This window comes from Neovison vison, unplaced genomic scaffold, assembly GCF_020171115.1.
Source record: "Neovison vison isolate M4711 unplaced genomic scaffold, ASM_NN_V1 Scaffold_047, whole genome shotgun sequence".
Classification (NCBI taxonomy): domain Eukaryota; kingdom Metazoa; phylum Chordata; class Mammalia; order Carnivora; family Mustelidae; genus Neogale; species Neogale vison.
Window position 1 is genome coordinate 19,688 of NW_025334851.1, and position 22,487 is coordinate 42,174.

The 22,487-nt window shown below is 47.9% G+C and overlaps 1 protein-coding gene across 5 annotated transcripts in view; it reads left to right on the plus strand.

Moving 5' to 3' along the window:
• The window catches only part of LOC122897966 (calmodulin-binding transcription activator 1-like), a 40,764-nt gene extending 19,489 nt beyond the window's left edge, over positions 1-21,275 (plus strand). Inside the window, exons 2-13 of one of the 5 annotated variants that reach the window (XM_044236144.1) lie at positions 2,767-2,918; positions 5,467-5,663; positions 6,063-6,141; positions 6,325-6,640; positions 7,069-7,592; positions 12,552-12,739; positions 13,247-13,490; positions 14,321-14,392; positions 15,906-15,926; positions 17,362-17,555; positions 18,285-18,359; positions 21,011-21,275. In XM_044236144.1, the coding sequence (XP_044092079.1) occupies positions 2,781-2,918; positions 5,467-5,663; positions 6,063-6,141; positions 6,325-6,640; positions 7,069-7,592; positions 12,552-12,739; positions 13,247-13,490; positions 14,321-14,392; positions 15,906-15,926; positions 17,362-17,555; positions 18,285-18,359; positions 21,011-21,062 (2,100 nt within the window). In that variant the 5' untranslated portion in view covers positions 2,767-2,780 and the 3' untranslated portion in view covers positions 21,063-21,275. Of the gene's footprint in view, positions 1-2,766; positions 2,919-5,466; positions 5,664-6,062; positions 6,142-6,324; positions 6,641-7,068; positions 7,593-12,551; positions 12,740-13,243; positions 13,491-14,320; positions 14,393-15,905; positions 15,927-17,361; positions 17,556-18,284; positions 18,360-21,010 lie in introns of all 5 variants that reach the window. The other 4 variants (XM_044236143.1, XM_044236146.1, XM_044236145.1 and 1 more) reach the window with 4 other exon arrangements.
• The last annotated feature ends 1,212 nt before the right edge of the window (positions 21,276-22,487 follow it).

Consider the following 22,487-nt stretch of genomic DNA (forward strand, 5'->3'; position numbering starts at 1 on the left):
ACGTGAGAGAGCCAAGTGCATGGTTTGCTGTGGGGACGGCGCTGAACAGCCCAAACCAGAAGCCGTGACCTCGGTGGCAGTCACGGGGCTGGAACTCTTCGTGTCCTGATCTGGAGACACCATGTGCGGGGCCCTTCCGTGTCAGGGAGCGTCTGTCCCTGCAGCGTCTACGGGCAGGCATGAGAGGCCGTCCTCACTGCGAGGGGGCACCTGCCGGGACAGAGCCATCTCCCCGGGCCAGGGGCCCCACAGTAGCCCACTGAGGCAGAGCACAGCCGGACACTGCTCTCTCTGCCCTTCCGCCCCTGTGCATGACACGGAAGGTTAATACCTGCGCCAAACAAGTGCTCGAAACCAGCGAAATGGGTTCTGAACACTCGTCTGGTGGGTGCCGGGTTCGGGGGCTGCAGAGCTCCTCAGCAGGCAGCTAGAGCAGCTTCCCCCGTCTCAGTGCGCTGCGCGCCTGTGAGTAGATGCACGGCCCGATGGGGAAGAAGCAGGGACAAGGGCCGCGAGGCTACCCTGCCATTCACCTGGGGTCACGCTGATTGAAAGGGAGGATTCTTAGTTTTTATTTGGCTCCACATAAAGGAGTCCTGCATTCTGTAAAGTGTCCCTTTTCTGAGGGAGAGGGCATGGAATAAGGATTCTGGTACCACGCCCTGAAGGCGGGAGGGTCGCGTGATGGCAAGGACCACGCACGGTGCATCACATGCAGACTCGGTACTTCCTGTAGGTGACGGGCCACGGAGATGCTCAGCACAGGGGCCTCGGTGTTTGTCGTTTCTGTGTATATGTGTGCAATGGGCACGGAGACATTCTCTTTCACTTTTAAAGGGGGAGGATTTTTCTTTCAGTGTTGTTCCTGGAAATAGCTTTATTAGAAGATAATATCATGATCTTTAAAAAGCAGTCTTCCTCCTCTGGCTTTGTGGTTTAGTAAAGTGGAATCCATTGGACAGCAGTCTCAAAAATCTTCCTGGGAAACAGGTATTTACTGTCGTGTTATTGTAAGAAAAAGTTCTCTTTCCTAGGGTAACACTAATTCTGCGCATCTTTTCCCACAACTTCTCCCTCCTATTGGTGTCATGTAGGAGTTAAGCTCCCTGCTTCAGCCCCAGAGAGATTAGTTGTCTTATGCCTCAGTTTCCTCCTCTGTGAAAAGAGGGTGAGAACAGTACCTACCTCACGAGTCTTACGGAGAGTAAGTACATGGGTTAATATTTGTAAAATGATCAAAACGGTGACTGGCACACGGGAAACTTTCCGTAAGTGTTGGCCCTGCCCATTGGTTTATTTCTTATAGAATTACTCACCCGTGTTGGGATTTACAGTCAGGCTGGCCAGGTGTGCTGATAAAATACTCCTGTCCTGAACCCTTCCTTTCCGTGATTCCGGTGGTTGTATTTGAAAACAGTTCTGCCATGAACCATTTGGGGCCAAATAGGTTGTCCCCACTGCTTAGTCAATTCCTCAAGACAGTTAACTCCCTAGTCAGAAGATGATGACACATGGAACTGACGTGTTCTGCGCATTTGCACATACTCAGTCCTCACAACAGCCCTGATATAAGTATAGTTACTATCCCCAATGAAGAGTTGAGGAAACTGAGGCACTGAAGGTTTTGTTCAAAGCTATGCGACTCTTCTGTGGCACAGCCAGGGTTCTTAACTGTGTACTGTCTGGTCAGAGCCCCCTCCAGGTCTACCCCCTGCTCTTCTCTGCTGTGGTCTGACCCCCTGCCTTCTGCTTCTTGAATACACTGCCTCAGGGCCTTTGCATCTGCTAGTACCTCACACAGTTCTTGCAGACCTGGATCCTTTTGGTTCTGGTCAAACTCAAATGTCGCCTCTCCTGACTTATCTGAGTTCTAGCCCCACTCTGTCGTTCCTTGTCATGTTATCCTGGTTGCGGCCCCTACTCGAGCAGGAAGAGGCCTTTTCTGATGGGTTTACTACTAAATACCTGACGCAGCATTATTTAGAATTTGTTGAATAAATATAGGTGCTAACGACTTTAATAATGGTCTTAGCTCCTTTTCTTATGTATGCATGCAGCCCAAATTGTGATATGCCTGTGTGTGTGCACATGTATGTGGGTGTAAATGTATGAATGTGGAGAAAGAGAGAGAGTCTAATCTTAGCAGTGTGGTACAGAAGCACAGACTTCGAGTTACAGTCCTAGGCGCAGCGGGAATGGCCTGGTGTTTTTCCTATGTAAAGGTAGAACACTTGGTTGTATCGGTCTTGACTGTCATGTGTTAAAGGAAATGTGTGAGGGTCTCAGCCAATGAATGACCAACAAAATCTTTTTTCCCTGTGTTTGGGTTAAACAGATAATACTCTTAAGAAATACATGTATATATAATTTATTTACACACACTGTTTATACATACTGACACACACACATCTTCCTTTCTTCTACCGATTTAAATTAAACTGTACTCATTTCATTTATTTTTTCTGGGGGCTTACCTATCAGATCTCTCCAAGGCTCCCACTGGGAATTTGGCAAGGAAATAGGGGTAGCAGCGACGTGAAACCAGGACTTTAACGGAAAGGGATTTTCTATTCCTTTAGCGGAGAACTCTGAGCTGCTATAGATGCCGCAAGTCTTGCGGGAGGTGTCGGGCTGAGTCCGGTGTCGAAGTCTGGCCCGGGGCAGACCTCTGTGGCTGTGTTAGGCTGACGGCAGTCCTACAGCCTTGCTTAGGCCCCACAGCTCGTCTTCGGGAGCACAACCTCACTCTTCTCTGTTCTGCCCTAGATAACCAGTTCAGGATGTCCATCCTAGAGCGCCTGGAGCAGATGGAAAGGAGGATGGCTGAGATGACGGGGTCCCAGCAGCACAAGCAGGGGAGCGGAGGAGGCAGCAGTGGAGGGGGCAACGGGACTGGGAACGGAGGAAGCCAAGCTCAGGTACCAGCCTGCGCTGACCGTCGCCTCCTGTCTTGGGTGTGTCTTACTGATCAGGGAAGCAGTGGGTCCCAAGTCCTCTGTCCGGTACTGGTGTCATTCCTGGGCTAGTCCCAGAGAGTGTTTCATAATCCTGTGCCCCGCAGTATTAAGATCTGTGTAATAGCAAAGAAGCCTCGAACTGGGCACCTTCCCAGGTGTTGACCTCCTAGAGCCTTAAATCACTGCTGTTGATCTCAGAATTCACCGCTGCCGCCGGGCGGTGGGAGTTGAGGGATCCAGGGAAGAAGTAGGCCTGATGGCGACTCAGAGTTCAGTCGGAATCTATTCTCTATTCCATATTCCGTATTTATGTTAAGTATAATATGAAACATAATTGAATTCAGTAATTCAGGAACCTTTTATAAACTCGAGAGACCAACATGAGGGCCCAGAGAAGCGGTCTCTGTAATTATTTGATGGAACAGCATTATCCGTTCTATCCTGTTTCACATATGCTTTTTTACAGCTTCCAAGAAGAATTTGCCAAATATAGGGAAATTACTAGATATTTTTTTAGAGTCCCATTAGTCTTAGAAGCCTTACAGAAATTTCACTGAGGGGCGCCTGCGTGGCTCAGTTGGTTGAGCGACTGCCTTCGGCTCGGATCATGATCCTGGACTTTGAGGATCGAGTCCCGCATCAGGCTCCCAGCTCCTTGGGGAGTCTGCTTCTCCCTCTGACCTTCTTCTCTCTATGCTCTCACTCATTCTCTCTCAAATAAATAAAATCTTAAAAAAAAAAAAAGAAATTTCATTGAGAGTCTTCATTTTGAGAAAATAAAGTGCATTTAGGATCTTCATTTTAGGATCTCATTCATTTGAGAAATTTCTGGGCAGAAATTAGTTTTCAGGAGATCCTGGAGACAAATTGAAGGGAACAGAGAGTGTTCCTATCTCTTCTACTGAGTTACTCCCCACAAACTTCAGGTCACCATCCTTTTTTTCTTCAAGATGAATGATGTTTTCCTCTAAATTTTAAATTTAGTTATAATTTTAATCTAATAGGCCACACCCAAGAAACTAATCTCTTTTTCCTTGAGTTTTCTTCTTTCTCACCCCTCTTCAGAAATGAAAAGGAAGGACTTGGCACACAGTAAAGTATCATCAAGGCTACTGTAGGCTTCTTTTTCACCTGTACTCCTAAATTTTAAGAAAGAACTTATCATTCTTTGGCATATCTCGTGACTCAGATAAGAGCTTCCCATGAAAACCTTTTCCTTTGACCAACAACGGTTGCGTGGTAATGTCTTCTTAGCAACTTACCTTCAGTAACAGTCCTAGTAGATCTGCGTCCATATTGACTGCTCTGAAAGACCCTTCCGTCAGTCTAGGTTGGCTTCAATAACATACCTGTGTCCACCCTTCATGATAAAGATGAGGCTGCTTTTTGTTAATGCAAAAAAAAAAAAAAATTCCTCCTCGCTCACTGACCGTAACTTCCCTGGGCTTATGAAGGTGTCTGGTATGTGTCGGTGGCTCTGCCTGGGCCTTTTGAGGCGAGATCATTGTACTGCAGGTCAGGCTCACCCACCTGAGCTCTTTTCAGATATTTTGACAGCCCAAGCGAGGATGACAGTGTATCTATCATCTGCCTTGTCATTTTTGTAGGCGTTTTCCCCCCAGACCTAAAAGTAAAAAAACAAAACAAAACAAAAACAAAACAATGAGAAGTAACAATATTTCTGTAGTAATTGAATTTTGTAGGCTTTCTTACTGGGGTTGGCGGGGGGACACTTTTGAAATAATTCCAGAGGTGAGAATCAGGCTAGAAGTATCATCTGTATAGGGGGGAAGGTTCAGCAGAGAGCTGCCATCACAGAGACTCAGACAAACCGTTGAGGGGACGGAGTTTGATTTTATTTTTCTTGCTTTACAACTGAATCAAGAGAAGAAAGCCACAGTTGAAATTCATGAATTTCTCTTTTCTGTGTACCTCTATTATTATTAATAACCCTTAAATTTCAGGATCTCTAATGCTTTCCCCAAAGGATAGGATCATTACTGGATTTTTAAAAGTGTTTCTTTGGGGGAAAAAATCCCCTTCTGAGTGACTTAGTTCTCCCTAAGGAGGAGCCAGGGAGGCAGAGGTCCAGCTGTATCCCCGGCGGCGAGAACTGGGGCGGCCGCCCGGCCGTGCTCTCCTACCAGTCCATGGTCTACACCGTGAACGCCAACTGGAGGCTGGAGGCACCTTTTTTTCCTGTCAGAGGCGCTTTCCCCGAGATGGAGCAGTGCGACGTGCGTGATCAGTGGCAGCTGTGGTGGACAGACTGTGGTGTTCTCCGAGTGATGGAAAACTACCCTCTGCCACCCACGAGCGTGGCCGTGTGCTGCTGAGCTGAACCGAGCACATGCTAGTCTCCGTTCCACGGTGCCTCTTGATGTGCCCTTTGCTGCTTCCCAGCATGGGCGGCTGGTCGTAAAGCATTTGTTTCTCTTACATGAAGAGGCTGACTTGGTCAGGAGAGGCCCTTGGTCCTTAGTCGTTAACGCGCGCTTCCTCCTTCTAGTGCGCTTCTGGCCCTGGGACACTGGGGAGCTGCTTCGAGAACCGTGTGGTGGTCGTGTGTGAGAAGATGATGAGCCGAGCCTGCTGGGCCAAGTCCAAGCACTTGATCCACTCGAAGACCTTCCGTGGGATGACCCTCTTGCACCTGGCTGCGGCGCAGGGCTACGCCACCCTCATCCAGACCCTCATCAAATGGCGGTAAGGCTGGGCCGTGTGCCGCTGGGGCTCATCCCCGCCGGTCCCTGCCCGTCCCCTTGCTATGTCCTCCTTAGCGTTTTCCCAGGGAGAGAGAGATCCTGCCAGTCAGCGAGCATGGCCTTGGCCCCGGAGCAGAGGGCTTTCTCTGAGGACAGTTCCCCAGGGAATTTTAGGAACTTCCGCCCAAGAAATGTGGGCCTGCGGTACTAACTCAAGGTTGCACTTCTGTTTCCTCCGGACTGCTGGTCCAAACCATGCTATGAAATTAGGGGCTCTGTTTCTTCACATCAGGGATGCTAAGTGCCCACAATGGTTTCATCTTTGTGGGTTTTATAAGGTTCTGGTGTCTTTCTTGAACATGATTAATTGTGCAGTAATTTCTGGTGCTATCCCTTACAGCACAAAGCATGCAGATAGCATTGATTTGGAACTGGAAGTTGACCCCTTGAATGTGGACCACTTCTCCTGTACCCCTCTGGTAAGGAATAGGTTCATTTGTTCCTGAACTCTTTTTAACCGGCATAGGGATATGGTGACATTTTTACGGCCCCGCTGAGATTGCCAGCAAGGACCGGTTTGTCACTTGGTAGCAATAGCGAAAACAGAATATGTTTTTTAACTTGTACTGAGAAAACTTGCTTTCTGTTTTGCTGTTTTCTAGATGTGGGCATGTGCTCTAGGGCACTTAGAAGCTGCCGTCGTTCTGTACAAGTGGGACCGTCGGGCCATCTCTATCCCTGACTCCCTAGGAAGGCTACCTTTGGGGATTGCCAGGTCAAGGGGTCATGTGAAATTAGCAGAGTGTCTGGAGCACTTGCAGAGAGATGAACAGGCGCAGCTGGGGCAGAACCCCAGAATGCACTGTCCTCCAAGCGAGGAGCCCAGCACGGAGAGCTGGATGACCCAGTGGCACAGCGAAGCCATCAGCTCTCCAGAAATACCCAAAGGAGTCACCGTTATTGCAAGTACCAATCCAGGTAAACATTCAAAATTATTACATCTCAGACCTTGACAGATTTCCCATTCCCAGCTACCCTCAGAAAATCTATAGGATATTCACGTACATTTAAGGGTTTGGCTTTTGGTTTTCTGTTTTTGTTTTTTCTGTTTTCAATTTTTCTTTTAGCTCTAAGAGTGCCTACTGCTCCCCCTTCCCTTCCCAAAAATAAATGCAGAAAGTAGCAAAAAAAAAAAAAAATCTGTGTCCGTTCAAGAAAGAAATACAAATTTTAGAAGAGGACTTTTTGAATATAGTATATTCTGCTGGGGAATATTTAAGTGTTAGGGACATGTCTTGAGTTCCGGCTTTGCACTTTGTGTCTCTCAGGCATAGAGAAAGTGTTAATTCTTTAAGATTCCTAATTTTATCGCCTGTCCTGACTATCCTTTCTACTGTACTTTTCAGAGCTGAGAAGACCTCGTTCTGAACCCTCTAATTACTACAGCAGTGAGAGCCACAAAGATTATCCAGCTCCCAAAAAGCATAAATTGAACCCTGAGTACTTCCAGGCAAGGCAGGAGAAGCTGCTGTCCACTGCACTGAGTCTGGAACAGCCAAATATCAGGAAGCAGAGCCCTAGTTCTAAGCAGTGTGTCCCCGAGACAATCAGCCCCAGTGAAGGAGTGAGGGACTGCATCCGGGAAACCTCCCCTCCCACTCCAGAGACTGCAGGATTCCAAGCCTCTGGATCTCAGCCTGTAGTAAAGTGGAATTCCAAAGGTCTTTACATTGGTGTGTCTACAGTACAGGTGACTGGAAATCCGAAGGGGACCAGTGTAGGAGAGGATGCAGCACCTTCACAGGTGCGTCCTCGGGGACCCACGAGTGTCCTGATGATGGCTAACAGAGAGGTGGTGGATTCAGAGATGGGGTCCTACCGCGATAGCGCAGAGCGCGCGGAATGCTCACAGCCCATGGACGAGATACAGGTAAGCGCAGACAAGGTAAGCCCGTTGAGGCCGGGCCGTCCGTCATCGCTCCCTCCATCCTTACGGCCCGTTTCCCGGGCCGCACGATTTGCTCGCCAGCAGAGGGTTAGAGGTGCGGTCTTCCACTGAAGAATGTTGGAGTATCTTCTTTGTGGGCCACGTTTTCATTCAGCAACTCAAATGTTGTTTGAATGGGGCCTGAACACCAGTGACCTGGGGCTCAGCAAAGCCTTCCCTCTTCACACCAGCTCCTCAGAGCTCACTCGGGGCCCTCCGGTGGTCTCCTGCTTCCCTCCCACGTCCAGGGAGACGGAGAGTTTAACAGAGTCACCGCCCAGTCACTGCTAGAACAGGAGGCCTGCGGCTAGAATTTGAATGACCTAAGTGATCCAAAGAGCGCAGCTATCATCTGGCCACCGTTAAGGCGTCTGCGGCATGGGGCTCTTGAGGTGCAGGGAAATAACCCTGAAGCGGATAATTGTGCTTCTCATACATGTAGGCGCTCCAGAATCCTGTTGGGACATTAAATTTGCAGTAGACTATGAGAGGATAGACTGCAGTAAACTGGAGGTTAAGCCGTTAAGCTGGCAAATTCCATGAAATAAAATATACTACACAGGGGAGGACCAGAGGAGCAGCCAAAGAGGATGAGTTTGACTCACTCCCTGTCCTCGTCCCTTTACAGCCCAAACAAACGCGGCAGGGGTAAATGTCCCATGAGAAATTCAGTCGAGTACAGGTCTAGAGAAATGCCACCGGAAGGAGGGGCCTGGAGAGCCCCTGTCCTGGCCGGGGCTTGCAGGGAGAGGGCCGATTGCGGAGCTGCTCCTCTTCGTCCCAGGATCCCCTTCCTGCCGCCTCTGCTGTTGGCACAGAGAGAAGAAGGTGGGGTGCGGGCCTCACTACGTACCAGCCAATTACTGCAGGTTGCGGGAGGCCTGCCAGGGAAATCAAAGAACTTGTTAGACAGGAGATTAACAACATGTTTCTGGAAAAAGCCAAATAGTAAATATTTTAGGCTTCGTGGGCCATATAGACTGTCATGACGACTGAATCTGCCTTTCTTGCACAAAGGCAGCCTTAGACAATATCGAATGAACGAGTGTGGCGATGTGTCAGTAAATCTTTCTTTACGCAAACAGGTAGCCGCCTGGATTTGGCCATACCACATGTCAATACTAAGCAATCTAGGACAATATTTATAAATGTAAACAAAATAATAAGTTACCAGACTCTGAAAATCCTTGCCGTTCACTGGAGTTTTCTGCAGCAAAGGAAATGTTCTGTGTCTGTACTGCCCATTATGGTAGCCATTAGTGGTCTCCAGAGCCAAAAAGGTAGCCAGTGTGACTCAGGAACTGGATTTCTGATTTTATGTAAGTTCGATTAAGTTTAAATAACCATTGGATAGCAGAGCTTGGTAGCAGCTGGCCTTGGCTAAAATGGGATTGATGCAGGAAATACAAAATAACCTGAAAAGTTCTACTTTACATTTCCACGGAGCCTCCAGAGAGAGTAAGATTTTGCTACCTTAAGAGCATCTACCTATGAAAAAGCAATAGTCTCAAGAAGTATTCACGAAATTAAAAAAAGACAATGAAAAATAATTAAGGAATTAAAGAAATAATGAAGCACTTCAAGCCAGAGTTCATGGAGCAGTGCGCAGTAAACCAGCAAAAGTGATACGTCTGAGGACTTAGTGACAGTGAGTGTACACGGCACTTGTTAAGAAGGGACGCTGGAAACAGAGGAGGAGTCCTGTTTGAGAACTAATGTTCTTATTATTTCAATAAAACTAGGGAGGTAGGGAAATGAAGAAGGTGAAGGGTATGAAAGCAGCTCTCTTCCTTGGGGGAGATTATAAATTTTGTTCCACTTGTGTTATTGATAGATAAGTGTAGGCTGAAACAGGCTTGCTTTGTATGTCAGGTTAATCGCATAAAAACAGGCTACAGAATTTCTTTCTTTTTTTTTTTTTTAAAGATTTTATTTATTTATTTGACAGAGAGAAATCACAAGAAGACGGAGAGGCAGGCAGAGAGAGAGAGAGAGGGAAGCAGGCTCCCTGCTGAGCAGAGAGCCCGATGCGGGACTCGATCCCAGGACCCTGAGATCATGACCCGAGCTGAAGGCAGCGGCTCAACCCACTGAGCCACCCAGGCGCCCCAGGCTACAGAATTTCTAAGTCATTGAAGGGGGAAAAGGGAACTGGGGCCCATTTGGGGAAAGTTCAGGAATGGAAAAAAGTAAAAATGAAGCAATAGGAATAATAAGCAGAAAACGTAATATTATAGGAATATTTTCAAACATGATTCATTCCCACTTTGCTATCTGGCAATTCTATTAAAAGATTCTCAGATTGGGTTCAAAAAAAAAGAAGAAGAAGAAGAAGGCAGCAAAACATACTATATGCTGCTTATAAAAGACAGAACTAAAATGAGATGACACCGAAAAAGTGAAAAGGAAGCCATAGGCTAAGATAGAACAGACAAGTAAGTATAAAAAGAAAAAAAGATTCAAAGTACAATTCAAGGCAAATAGTATGGACATATCATTTGTTGAGGAGATACAACCCATCCACAGTTGTGTAACTAACACAGCCTCTGAGTACTGCGGCAAAAGCCAGTGAGTACAAAGCAGTGTGGAACCACACTCAGTCACAGTGTGAGACTCACCTTTACCTCAGCACCTGTCCGAGCGAGGAGGTATGGAAAGGAGATGAGAGCCCGGAACAAGGCTATTAGAAAGCTGGCTTTCATAGACATATTTAATATCTGTGATGGATTTAATGCAGGATATGCTTGTATGTAATTATGCAGGGGGATGTGATTCATACACATAGTAAGTATACGGATGATTCTTCTTTTTCTGTATCCTAGACAGATCCGTGAAAATTGCTCATATGTTAGAACACAACAAGAATTTAAACAAAAACCTAAAGCTGCACATTTATAGACTGTCTTCTCTCACCACAGCACGAGAAATTTAGAAGCAGATGATGTGACTTTTCAGGTCCTACTGCTTAGAATGTTATTATTTTGTTTAAAGTCATTTAAATTTCCTTGCCTTTTGCAGCCGGCACAGTAAAAAGCACGTGTGTGGTAGCCCAGCATGTGGCATGTGTCGTGATCCTAAGTGTTCTCACACTGACACGTGTTATAAAAATGGAGGACTTGGGGGGGGGCGACTGTAGAGTCATAGTCTTTAGTCTCCAGAAATACCACTTTGCTTTTAATTAAACATTTGGATACTTTCATGGAAAAGGTATCAGGCTAGGACTTCCTGTTGCTTGAGTCACAAAGCAAGACACTTATATGGAGGGAAAAGAAAGGCTGCAATATTTTTTTTAAATTTTTATTCCTATTATAAGAACCATTCTTGTTTGTTGCAAATCTAGAAGATTACCCAGGATAAGTGTTTAGCAGCTTCCTGCCGTATACCTCACGTCCCATAAGGCCCACCCCCTCAAGTGCTCCGTGCAATGTTAGTGTGCCCCTTAGAGCTCTGCCATCAGCCCCCTAAAGTTTCCCATGCCCATTTGCAGTCATCTCTGCTCCCGCCCCAGCCCTAGGCAGCTGTCAATCTGATTTCTATCCCCAGAGTTCTGCTTTTTCTGGAAATTCATATCAGTGGCATCTTAGAATTTGCAGGTTCGGTGTCTGGCTCCTTGCACGTAGCGTAGGGTTTGGACGTTCATTCACGTTGTAAGATAAGCATTTTGTCACCTTTGTGTGGATCCTTTCAGGATACTTTCACTTAGAAACTTAAATGGCTATTATTTCCATTTCTCTTGTCAAGAGAGACATGTAGGGAAATCTTTAGAAAACCGAGGCTGTATCCCTAGGTCTGCTGAAATTCGCGGTGGCACCGAGCAGCTCGGAGGAGTCCGCTTCTCTGTTGGGCTTGTGTTTGGGGCTGCAGGAGTCAGCAGCCTCACTGCTGTGCACTAGTAACAAACGATTCTTTTTTCTCACATGACAGCAGGTGCAGAGGTTCACTGGCTTGGTGATGCCAGTAGGGCCCAGACTTTTCCCCGAGCTTTTTGTTCTTTCCAGCGACAACTCCTCTTGATTCTTGTTGCTGTGCGGTCACAGTGTGGGGGCGGATGCTTGTTGGGAGCCAAAGTAGGAAGAAGAGGGGAAGAGCCAAGGGCATCGGTGCTGTTCGGCAGGAAAGCCAAAGCTTTCCAGGGATGCCTGGTGGCTCAGTCGGTTGGGAGTCCGCCTTCGGCTCAGGGCATGACCCCGGGGTGGGTGGGGGGGGTCCCTGCTCTGCGGGGAGCCGGCTTCTCCCTCTCCCCGCCGCTCCCCTTGCTGGTTTGTTCTCACTCTCTCTGACAAATAAATAAATAAAATCTTTTTAAAACAAAATTTTTAAAAGCTTCTCCCCAGACCCCGCAGCAGATGTCTGTAGAGTCTCTTTGTCCAGAAGCGGGTCACGTATCCTCCCCTCTGTGTGCAGGAGGGTGGGAGGGCCAGGGGAGGATTATCTGACTGGTTCGAGCCAGCTGGGAGCCGGCCTCTCCGATGGGCTCATTGCTGCCCTCTACAGGACCGGGGGTCTCTAGGCAAGGCCAGGCTGGCGGGGACAGTGGCCTTCCTTTAGGTACCCTGTAGCGTCACCATGGTAATGTGACAACTTGCTGAAGAGCTGCCCAGTCACAGTATCATTAAATGGCTGATCCGAGCTGAGAGCAGAGAGTAGGCACAAGGCAGAAGTTCTCTAAGACTTGTGTATAAAGGTATTTGGCCGGACCACGATTAGGAGAGAATCATCAGGTCTCAGTGTAGTTGGCTAAATTGTATAAAACCTTACAGTGATACTGGGCTGCACTGGATTGAGGTGGAAGGCCGCCCTCCCTTCGTTTTTCTTCCCAAGGGTAGGTGGGGTGGGGGGAGGGGCTGGATAACTCCTAAGGTTTCCTCTTAACCTGAGTGTTTTGTGAACTCTGGATTCCAGGTGAACATGATGACCTTGGCAGAGCACATCATTGAAGCCACACCTGATCGAATTAAACAGGAGAGTTTTGTGCCCACGGAGCCCTCGGCATTGGAAAGACCAGACACTGCCACCATCAGCAGTACCATGAGCTGGCTGGCCAGTTACCTAGCCGATGTCGACCGTCTGCCAAGCGCTGCCCAGATCAGGTCAGCGGAAGTCCGTGGGCCACTGAGTGGCGTAAATGCCTGGGCTCAGCGGGAGGTGTGGGAGGCTAATTAGAGCTGATGAATGCTGTGTAATAGGAGACCTCATGAAGGAAGGAAGGAAACGCTGGGACAAGTTCCTTCACCACTTTAAGATCCCTGCTCACGTCCTCGCCTCTTCCATGACTTTTCTCTCCTTGTAGCACTTGTGAGGTCATGTCCCATGATGCCCCCACCCACCCAATTCATCTGAAGCTTCCTGAGGGCCGGATGGCATCTTCGGTGGCTTTAGTATTTAGCATAGCGCTAAACTCGTGATAGGCACTTAGGAGGAACTCGCGACCTGAAGGACAGTTCAAGTATGGAACATGTTTAGCAGCTGACAGGACTGAACGAAGGCCTGTTCGTAATAGTGCGCAGTGGCCCTTGTCTTCTTACTCAGCAGTATGTGACGGGGATTGTGCTGATCAGTCGCCGGTCTCTCCCTTGTGTCTCCTCTTGTTTCAGAAGTGCGTATAACGAGCCTCTCACCCCTTCTTCTAATACCAGCTTGAGCCCTGTTGGCTCCCCAGTCAGTGAAATAGCTTTTGAGAAACCCAGCCTTCCCTCAGCAGCAGACTGGTCAGAATTCCTGAGTGCGTCTACCAGTGAGAAGGTGGAGAATGAGTTTGCTCAGTTGACTCTTTCTGATCATGAGCAGAGAGAGCTCTATGAAGCCGCCAGGCTCGTCCAGACCGCTTTCCGGAAATACAAGGTAGAGTAGAAGAGAGTCCTGAGGCGACATTGGTGAGGTCGGGACCACAGATGGAAGTCAGGATCGTCCTAACTAGAACTTATGCCCCTCACTTTTTTTTTTTCTGAGTCTGTAGAATTGTTATTTGGAATTATCCCGCCATATGAAATTTTAGTAATAATTTTCAGAAGCTTTAGGGAAATTAACCAGTAGAGTGTAGTTAACACCATGTCAACTTATTCTTGGTAATGATGACAGATATTTAGTATTTAGTTAGTATAAAGGGAGTTGATACCTCTGCCACAAGGAATTAATAACCTAAGGCAGGGGTTCTTAAGGGACTGGGACTGACTGTAGGCAGCCCATGAACTCCTGAAATCTTGTGCTAACGCTTGTGTGTGCATCTTTGGTGGGAGAAGGTCTGTGGCCTTCCACAGATTCTCAGAGCAGTCTTTGACCACCCCGAGAAGGTGTTAAAAGCAGGTACTCATCAATGCCAAAGTCAGAGTAGTTGGGGTTATGTTAGGAGAGACAATGAAAATCTGGCAACGTATAAGGACAAGTAACACAAACTGTGATTTGTTAAATACTTGCAAAATGAACATTTCTAGACCTCCTAACATCCAAATATCATAGTTCTATTTAGAAGGAAGAATCAGAGATTTATTCTGTAAGTTCATTTTTCCTAATTTCTACTTGTAATTACTACTATATTTTCATAAATGTGGGGGCCTCAGAGAAGGTTATAAATGAGTAGTAATTCTACTCAAGTCTGAAGAAAGTTGACATTTCTTATACCCAATCGTTAATTCTTACACTGAATTGGATTTTTCTTTTACTTTATCCTTCAGGGCCGACCCTTGCGGGAGCAGCAGGAAGTAGCCGCCGCTGTCATTCAGCGTTGTTACAGAAAATACAAACAGGTAAACCATAGCTTTGGGTCACAGTAGGAAGTATGCCTCTTCCAAACAGCAACAGGACTCTGGCGTGTAGTGTGGCCAGAGAGCGCTATGTCCAGCACCTGATTCAAAGACAGGCTTTGGATTGTGTTAACCAAACACCAGAGGGAAATGTTCCAGAATGGGGGGTAAAAAACGAACCAAAAACCCATCTGCTATTAAAGTGATGTCATAAAATAATTTCTGTTCAGATTGTTGACCTTTTGGTATCATGACCCCTGAGATGCTGGTCTGACACAGCATCTGAACACAGTGTCTGAAGTGAGGCTCCGTGTGCCAGTAATTGTACCTGGAGTAATTGAAGGACTCTAGGGAGTCTGATGTGGTGATCAGAGAAGAGAAATAATGGCGGTTATCTTTGACCTTGAGCTGTAGAAAGATCCACTCTCGAGCCACTCTCCTTTCAGCTTCTTCCCAACCGTTTTCAATTGAAGACTTGGAAAACTCTCTGAAAATCTTAAGAAGCTCAGAGCAGCTTATCTGGCTTTTGCATTCCTTAGTTAAGAGATGCGGGAAGGACACCTAAGTGTTCTTTCACGCTGTAGGACTGTTTCCAGAACACCCTGTGAGGCTACCGACCTGCCACCACGTGGGAAAGGGAGCTCATGTGCATGGGGCCCCGAGGAGGTACCGTGCCTTGCAGCCACGTCATCTCATCACATCTGCTCCTTACAATTACTGGCAATAAACAATTTTATGTCTCCTTTACCATGAAGAAGCTAAGCTCGGAAATGAAGTCAAGATTAGATTTTCCAAACCACCTGGGTGGTTAGAAAATGTAAAAACTTGCCTACTTGAGTTTTGACTGGCCCATATGATAAAGTTCAGGCCTTTTAGTAGATTCTAGAACCTTTCAGCAGACGGTGTTCTAGGTAGGTTTTTAACTTTTTTACTTAAAGGAATAACACATGCTGAGACGGGTAGAAGTCCTGTGGAAGCGTGGTATTATGTTCTGTTACGAGGCAGGGCTCACTTTGATTTCTCACACGGGTTGCCATGTTCTTGAGTTTCTCTCGGCTGAAGCCCTGCTAGTGAAAGGGGGTGGGCTGGGAGGAGTCTTCGACTTCTAACCCATTGAGTTCATGATCCCAGAAAATGAAGGTTTATTGTGTAAACGCTGGCACCACGGTACCTAGCTCTGTCCTCCCGTTAGCGCAAGTGAGATACGCGAGGCTCCCAGTCTGTGGCCACAACAGGTGTTTATTCCAAAGCATGAGTCTTGGTTTGGGTTTTGGTTTTTAAAATCCTGTCCCGAAGAAGTGTTGTCTCCAACGAGGAAAACAGAAGGCATGATTTTTTGAAATACTGACAAGTATAAGACAAGTATTTTGGAAGATGGAAGGCATTAATGTAGCCAGATTGCCTTTTGTTTGTTTGTTTATTTTTTTTCCAGTTGGGAGTTTTATTGGTTCTGGTTTTTAATTTCCTTCTATTCAGCAATCTAACATTAATCTTGTATTTTCTGTTTCTCCCCAAGCTGACATGGATAGCCTTGAAGGTAATGACACCCAAGTCCCCTCACAAACCATTCCACCAGAGTCACAAACTTCACACCCATCACCAGCTATAAGAAGGGGCCATTAAGACGGCAGGGTCAGGAAGCAGGCGTCCTCCCCTTGCCGGGCGCCTAACCACAGCGCATCTCTGGGGCCCACACGGTTACTCTGTTGGAGTGGGTTTCGGCATTAGCAGTCATCAGACATTTTCTTGGGCATGTCAGTCTAAAGAATCCGTCCAAGCCAATTCCCTTGAGCCCAGCCAGCTACTTAGTGCAGCTCCCTCCCTCCTGCTGGGCCTGGCCCGGTAATTTCTGAGCTTGCGGTATGTACGGCCAAGGGGAGGAGAACCACAGGAGCCCTGTAGGAGACTGCGCTGTCTTCAGAGATTTGGGGGCAAGTGAAAATGGAAAGCAGGTCAGACGAGACTAAAGAGGATTCTTGTGCGAGGGTCTTGTGTCTTGAACATTCTGGGGAGTCCGCTCCCTCTCCTCACTGCCGCTTCCCTGGGCAGAGATGCATTTAGGCACAGGGGTTTTCTCAGGAGTACTTTTCCCCGGGATGCTAAGTTGCCTTCTTGCAAGCCAGGTGCTTCCTTGTGACTTCCTGTCCCCAGAGTCCTATTCCATTTCAGTAGTAGTTTGGACATGGCATTTTTTTTAAATGTGGAGGGCTCTGTGTTCGTTAGTGCCTAGAGACAGAGTGGAAGAGAACTCCTTCTCCCGTGCCGCGATCCCTCCCCTGAGCAGTGCTGCCGCAGGCCGGCCAGAGAGCTGCTGGCGCCAGGTCCCGAGCTGGCCCCGGGCCTGCGACACTTGGCCCGCTTTCATGGCTTCACCCCCGTGTCAGTCTGATGAGCGCTCATCTTTCTGCAGGTTAAATGTCTCAAAGGTGTCAGCGTTTCATGATAAGCCTTGTATTTGGGACCTTGCAACTCGGAAATGTGTCCAATGGAACCGTAGTTAGGAAGCAGCTGCCGACTGCTCTGAGTGGGCGCGTGTGTGGTGACGATTGGGGCACATAAGGAAGGTCATTTTAAAATGCTTCAAAATTGGAGAGTAAATATTAATCTTGAACATTTAAGTTGTACTTTCTAAATACGTTTTTACTATTCCTAAATGTCTATGCGTATTGCTGTTAAAAAAATTTTTTTTTCAAGAAGGGAAAAATGTTTGATATTTTTGGGAAAAGCATATTAAAAGCAGTACATGGTCTGAAGGCAACCCTTAAACTAACATTTTGCATTGGGGAAGGTAGGTGACAGTGTTCCTGGTTTTCCTCTTTAATGACTGAGCCCAAAACAGAGACTGTGATGATCAAGGGGGGGGAAATGAAAAAAGAAAAAGATGTTTCTCTCCCCCTCCCCCCCACGCTCAGAGGACACAGACTTGTGTGGCTCCCGTTGTTACTGTTGTGCTCGTTCTTGTTTCCCTGCAGTATGCACTTTATAAAAAGATGACACAGGCTGCCATCCTAATCCAGAGTAAATTCCGAAGTTACTACGAACAAAAAAAATTCCAGCAGAGCCGGCGCGCTGCTGTGCTGATCCAGAAGTATTACCGGAGTTATAAGAAATGTGGCAAGAGACGGCAGGCTCGCCGAACAGCCGTCATCGTGCAACAGAAACTCAGGTGGGTCGACCTCTCCCTGGGGGGAAGCTGTCTGGGCAAGAGAGCCTTGGCATCGTGGGGAGAATGGCCGGCCCTGCCCCGACCCCGGGGGCGACTCGCCTTTGGCAGGACTAGGTGCTGTGCCTGCCTGTGGTAATGCCCGTGCTGTCCGTTCCTCCATGCTCAGCGCCTTCTGGTTCCTTCTCTCTAATCCGCAACCCCCACCCTGGGTCATTTTGGTGTTCCCACCGACTTCAGCTGGGGAGGGAATCTGGCGGGACCCAAGTTCCTGCTCAGAGCGGGCGCTCCACTGGGGAGTCCGAATTGTAGCGTCATTGCACGCAAGCCCTCGGAAGGATAGTTAGAGGCTGGCTGGGCCATCTGAGAGAGCGTGACAGGGACTTGGAATGCAGCGAAACACGCTCATAGACATTCGGCAGAGTATCAGACTCGGGCGAGTCAGCTTCGACCCCGAGAAGGCCTAAGGCTGGAAAGCCTTCTTCCACCAAACAAGCTCAGGAAGGGTTGGGAAAGGACAGCTGGGGGTCCCCGTATGTCGCACGTGGGCCCTGTGCCCATCACGGCTGTGGGCGGAGGCCACCACCCCCTCCTTCCTTCTCCGCCCCTGCTGTGGGGTTTGCTCCCTCAACTGTTTGATTAGGGGCCTCTGTTGCTGCTCGCCTGTGTTCGGCGTGTGCACGTCAAGCTTCACGGGACGTCCTCGTGACAGTCATGTTCCGGCTTTTTCAGGAGCAGTTTGCTAACCAAAAAGCAGGACCAAGCTGCTCGAAAAATAATGAGGTTCCTCCGCCGCTGCCGCCACAGGTAACCCTACTCATCATCTAGACCGTTCGCTCGTGGAGAGCCAGAACCCAGCCCTAACCCTCCCGACCACGCATGACCCGCCGCAGCACGGCCCGACATTCCTCAGGGGGAAGGTCCGGGTCGCAGCAGGAGAGCAGACCTAACTAGGGCCCGAGGTGCTGCTTCAGGAACTGGGGGCCTGGCTCAGACCGCGTGGCAAATAGCGGAGACTCACGCCGGTGACTTTCTGTCTTAGTCCGGGGTGAGGACAGCTGAGTGGGACCAGCTTCTAATTCCCGTTTCTCTTCAGCCTCTTATTCGTATGCCACACGCAGCAGCTCCTCGCTCCCAGCCCCGAGTCCTCCCCGGGAGCACGCGAGCACCACAGTGCTCCCGTCTGGAAGCCTTAGAAAAGCGCACCCCAGCCAGGCTCCTGCTGAGCGCGGGTGCCCTCTGCTGGACGCGGCGGGAAGGGGCAGCCGTCTGCGCGGACGCGCGTGCCTTTGCAGTTAGGGGGAGACCGGCTTCCGGCTGGGGCCTTCCCTGGAGAAGGGGCAGCGTCCCACGGAGCCAGCTGAAAGGGTTTCTCTTTGTTTCCTCAAATTCGAGCTTCCTTTGTGAACACTAGGCGCTTCCCTTAGATTTGCGGGGAGCTGGTGAGATCGTTTGGTTTTCCTGCGCAGGTTAGCACTTGGGTCTGACATCTGTCCCCACGGCCTTCCCAGCTGTGTTTCATGACCCTGTGCGGCGTAGTTGCTTCCCTGTGCGGTTCCCAGAGCCCAGCTCTGGAGCGAGCTCTTTGACGTCTCCTTTCCTCTTCCTGTTTCACTGAACCTAGAGCCCGAGCCCAAGGGTCCAGATGCAGTTCAGGTCCAACAGACGATCCCTTTTACTTCAGTTTTTCTCGCTCTGAAACCCGTCTTCTTGCTAACTTGGAAACTCTTTGGGCTTTGAGACTTAATAGGCGTTGGCTGGCCATTTGTACTTTGACTTCTGTTAGCAAATAATTCTTTTATATGATAAGAAAAGGGGCTCAGGGCCACACATGAACAGTGATACAAACTTCAAAAAGAACATTCTTTAGGATATATCTGATATTCTCTAACTAGAATGCAGTTTGGAAGAAGCTAATGTCACCCCCTAGGCCTCAGCAGCCCACCTGCTCTCTACCACGCAGCGACAGGTCATTCCCTGTAATGAACCGGCCAGCGAGATTTCAGGACTGGCACTCGGCTAGGAAGTCTTGTTAGGAAATCCAGATGAAAATATGAGGCACCGGTGACATAATCACATCAGTTCTAGCCTTCCCAAGGGCCCATCTCTCTTCGCTCCCACTCTGTCCCACCTCTGCCAGCAGGACAGTACTTGCAACCAAACAGGGAAGTTGATTCTCTCCGTTCGGTGAAAACTCTGGGACTTCCCTAGACCCTTCTCTGGAGCCTCTCACATGTGCTCCCACTCCATCCTTCCTTGTTCCTCTCCGACCTGCAAAATGATAAACACAGGAAGGCTCTACCCAGCCCTGCTGAGACTGTGTGTAATGCTTTCCCGGCTGATTTTATCTTCAAGAAAATTAGCTGTACGTTGCTCTTTTTTAGGCCACTCTGAACAAACCTGAATGTCCACAGGTCGCATTTTCCTTGTTCTTTCTGCCGGTCTTCTCCCCCGGCTCTGCAAACAGGTGTAGGTAGTGCAGCCTTGGTCGTTACGAGCAAACGGACATGAAGTCCCACACTCCTTTTCTTCTCTTTCTCATCCAAAGCTGTGCCTTGTGTTTACACCGGGTGAGGTGAGCGGGTTAGCTACTTAAACAAAACATACGTGCATAAAAGGCTGCCCCCTCCGGCCCCACAGTAGACTGCCCCCACCCCAAGTCCACAGTAGGCTGGGCCAAGGGGTCTTGGCCAAGAGACTGGGCCACTCTTGTTTTCAAAGCTCTCTTTCTGTAAACCAGTGGAGAAGAAGCTCGTGGTTACCTTTCTCAGGTTCATATTTGAACAAGTAGCAAGCTCTTGAGGGTGGCAAGAAGGTTTGTTATGAGGAGGACATCGGATTATGGACTTGGAATTCCTGTTCATTGTTTGGGATGAAATAAAGACCCCCGACTGGCTCTTTTCCTTACTTGCCCTGGAACAGTTCAGAGGTTAGGAGGAATGGGCAGGCAAATTTTCTTGACCTCTGTATGCCCACTGTCTCAGATCCATAAGTCTCTTCCCATCCCTGGATCCTCAAGCTCAATAGAACCTAAAGTCTGAGCTCCTCTTTTCCCTGCGATGAACGTAGCCCTGGCTCCATTGTGGGGCACTGGGTATTATTTTAAGAGAAACTGTCATGTGTCCCGGCCCTGAGAAGCATGAAAATAGAAAACCTCATATACACCTTCTCAGGAAAGGTAGGTAGATAATGGCTTCAGGAATCAATAAGAGGTGTCCCATTTCTTAAGGAATTTGCTAAGTCCTACGACCCCCCCCCCCCCAGTTTTAGACTTCACGGTAAATCGGTGAATGTCCTACCTGCTCATTTCACATACCCTGTCACCACTCTCCTTTCTTTCCAAAAAAGGAAGCACTTTATACTCTTTTTCTGTTGTTGTTGAAATAAAGCTATGTATAAGCTTTCTGTTGTGACCCTCACATGCTAATAGCTCTTTGGTATTGTTTTACTGTCTAAAGCCCCCTGGTGGACCATAGGCTGTACAAAAGGGTGAGTTTAGCTGCCTGCTAGCCAGTGTTTACCTTTATCTTCCATTTTCAATATTTTGCTTTTTGCTTGCTTGCATGGGGCTGCAGCCTAGGTATGCCAGTAAGTTTCACATCCATTTTGAATGAAATAAGATAAAATGAAAACTAACCCTAACTACTAACACCGCTACATTATACAACATGGCAATAGTCACATACAGCAGATGAACAAATGCATGAGTGAGAGAAAGGGAGGCCCTCCTGAAACCCCGCAGGGCATGCTTAGAAGTCGGTGTTGAAACAAGACTGCACCAAAGGAAAACATCCAGCAGGTGGTTCTTTGTGATTCACATAATTGGCCACAGTGAAATTCACTCAACTACTGCCACATCCAAATTTCTAAAGCAAGAAAGCTCACCAGGTGATGCTGCTTTTTTTATGGTTTTTTTGTTGTTGTTGTTTTTTGTTTTTTAATGAATCCATTTCTTATTTAGAGTTACTACTTCCCGGTTACCCTGTTCCTATAGTTTCATTTCTAAATCTCCCTTTCCCTGGTGCCCTGAGGTAAGTCAGCGCACGAAGCTGCTTTTCCAGAAGCAATGCAGGACACTCGTTAGAACACAACGAGCAAACCTGACTTCCAGAATTTAACGGCAACGCTGAATAAAGACAACACGGTGTGAAGTGTCTTAAGTCCATATATCTGTGTTGCAGTGAAGATTGGATGTTCCGACAGAATTTGTATTTTAAAGAAATGATAACAGAGGGGTATTTAGTAGACCCTGTCGGTGTCCTTGGGATTTTAGAATAGGATGCTGATGTGTAAGTAGACCCAAGGAGGAGAAGTCTCTGTCAGAGCAGACCAGAAGTCAGACTGTGCCTGAAGTTACAGTAAAGGATGTAGTGTCAGGAAATTGATTTCAAAGCCAGGAATACCATTCACCAAAATTAAATCTGAATGTAGATAATTTGACAACTTCTGTCTGACAGACTTAAGACAAGATCCACTTAAAAAATGAACACAGGCCTTACCTCTGCCCAGTCGCCCGGGTTCGGCACCCTCCCTTCCCAGCCCTACAGTCACACTTGAGTCATGTGTACGATTCCTGAGAAGATACTATAATTCAAGAAGTCTAAAACCTCTAATATTTCTGGAGCTAATATTTTTCATCCAAGTACACTTCTGTGGATGCTGACATTTTATTCATTATGTCTTAAGTCAGAGGCCAACTACCTTTCCTGTAAGAGGCTTTAGTAAGATAGTAAATATCTTGGGCCCCACGGTTGCTGTCACAGCTGTTCCGCTCTGCCTTCAGAGCATGTGAGCACCCATAGATAATATGTACATGAATGGTTATGGCTGGTGTGCCAATAAAACTTTATTTACACAGATACTCATTGGGCTGAATTTGGCCCATGGGCTGTAGCTTGCTGACTGATGAGAATAGGAGAATTGAGTTTTTATAAG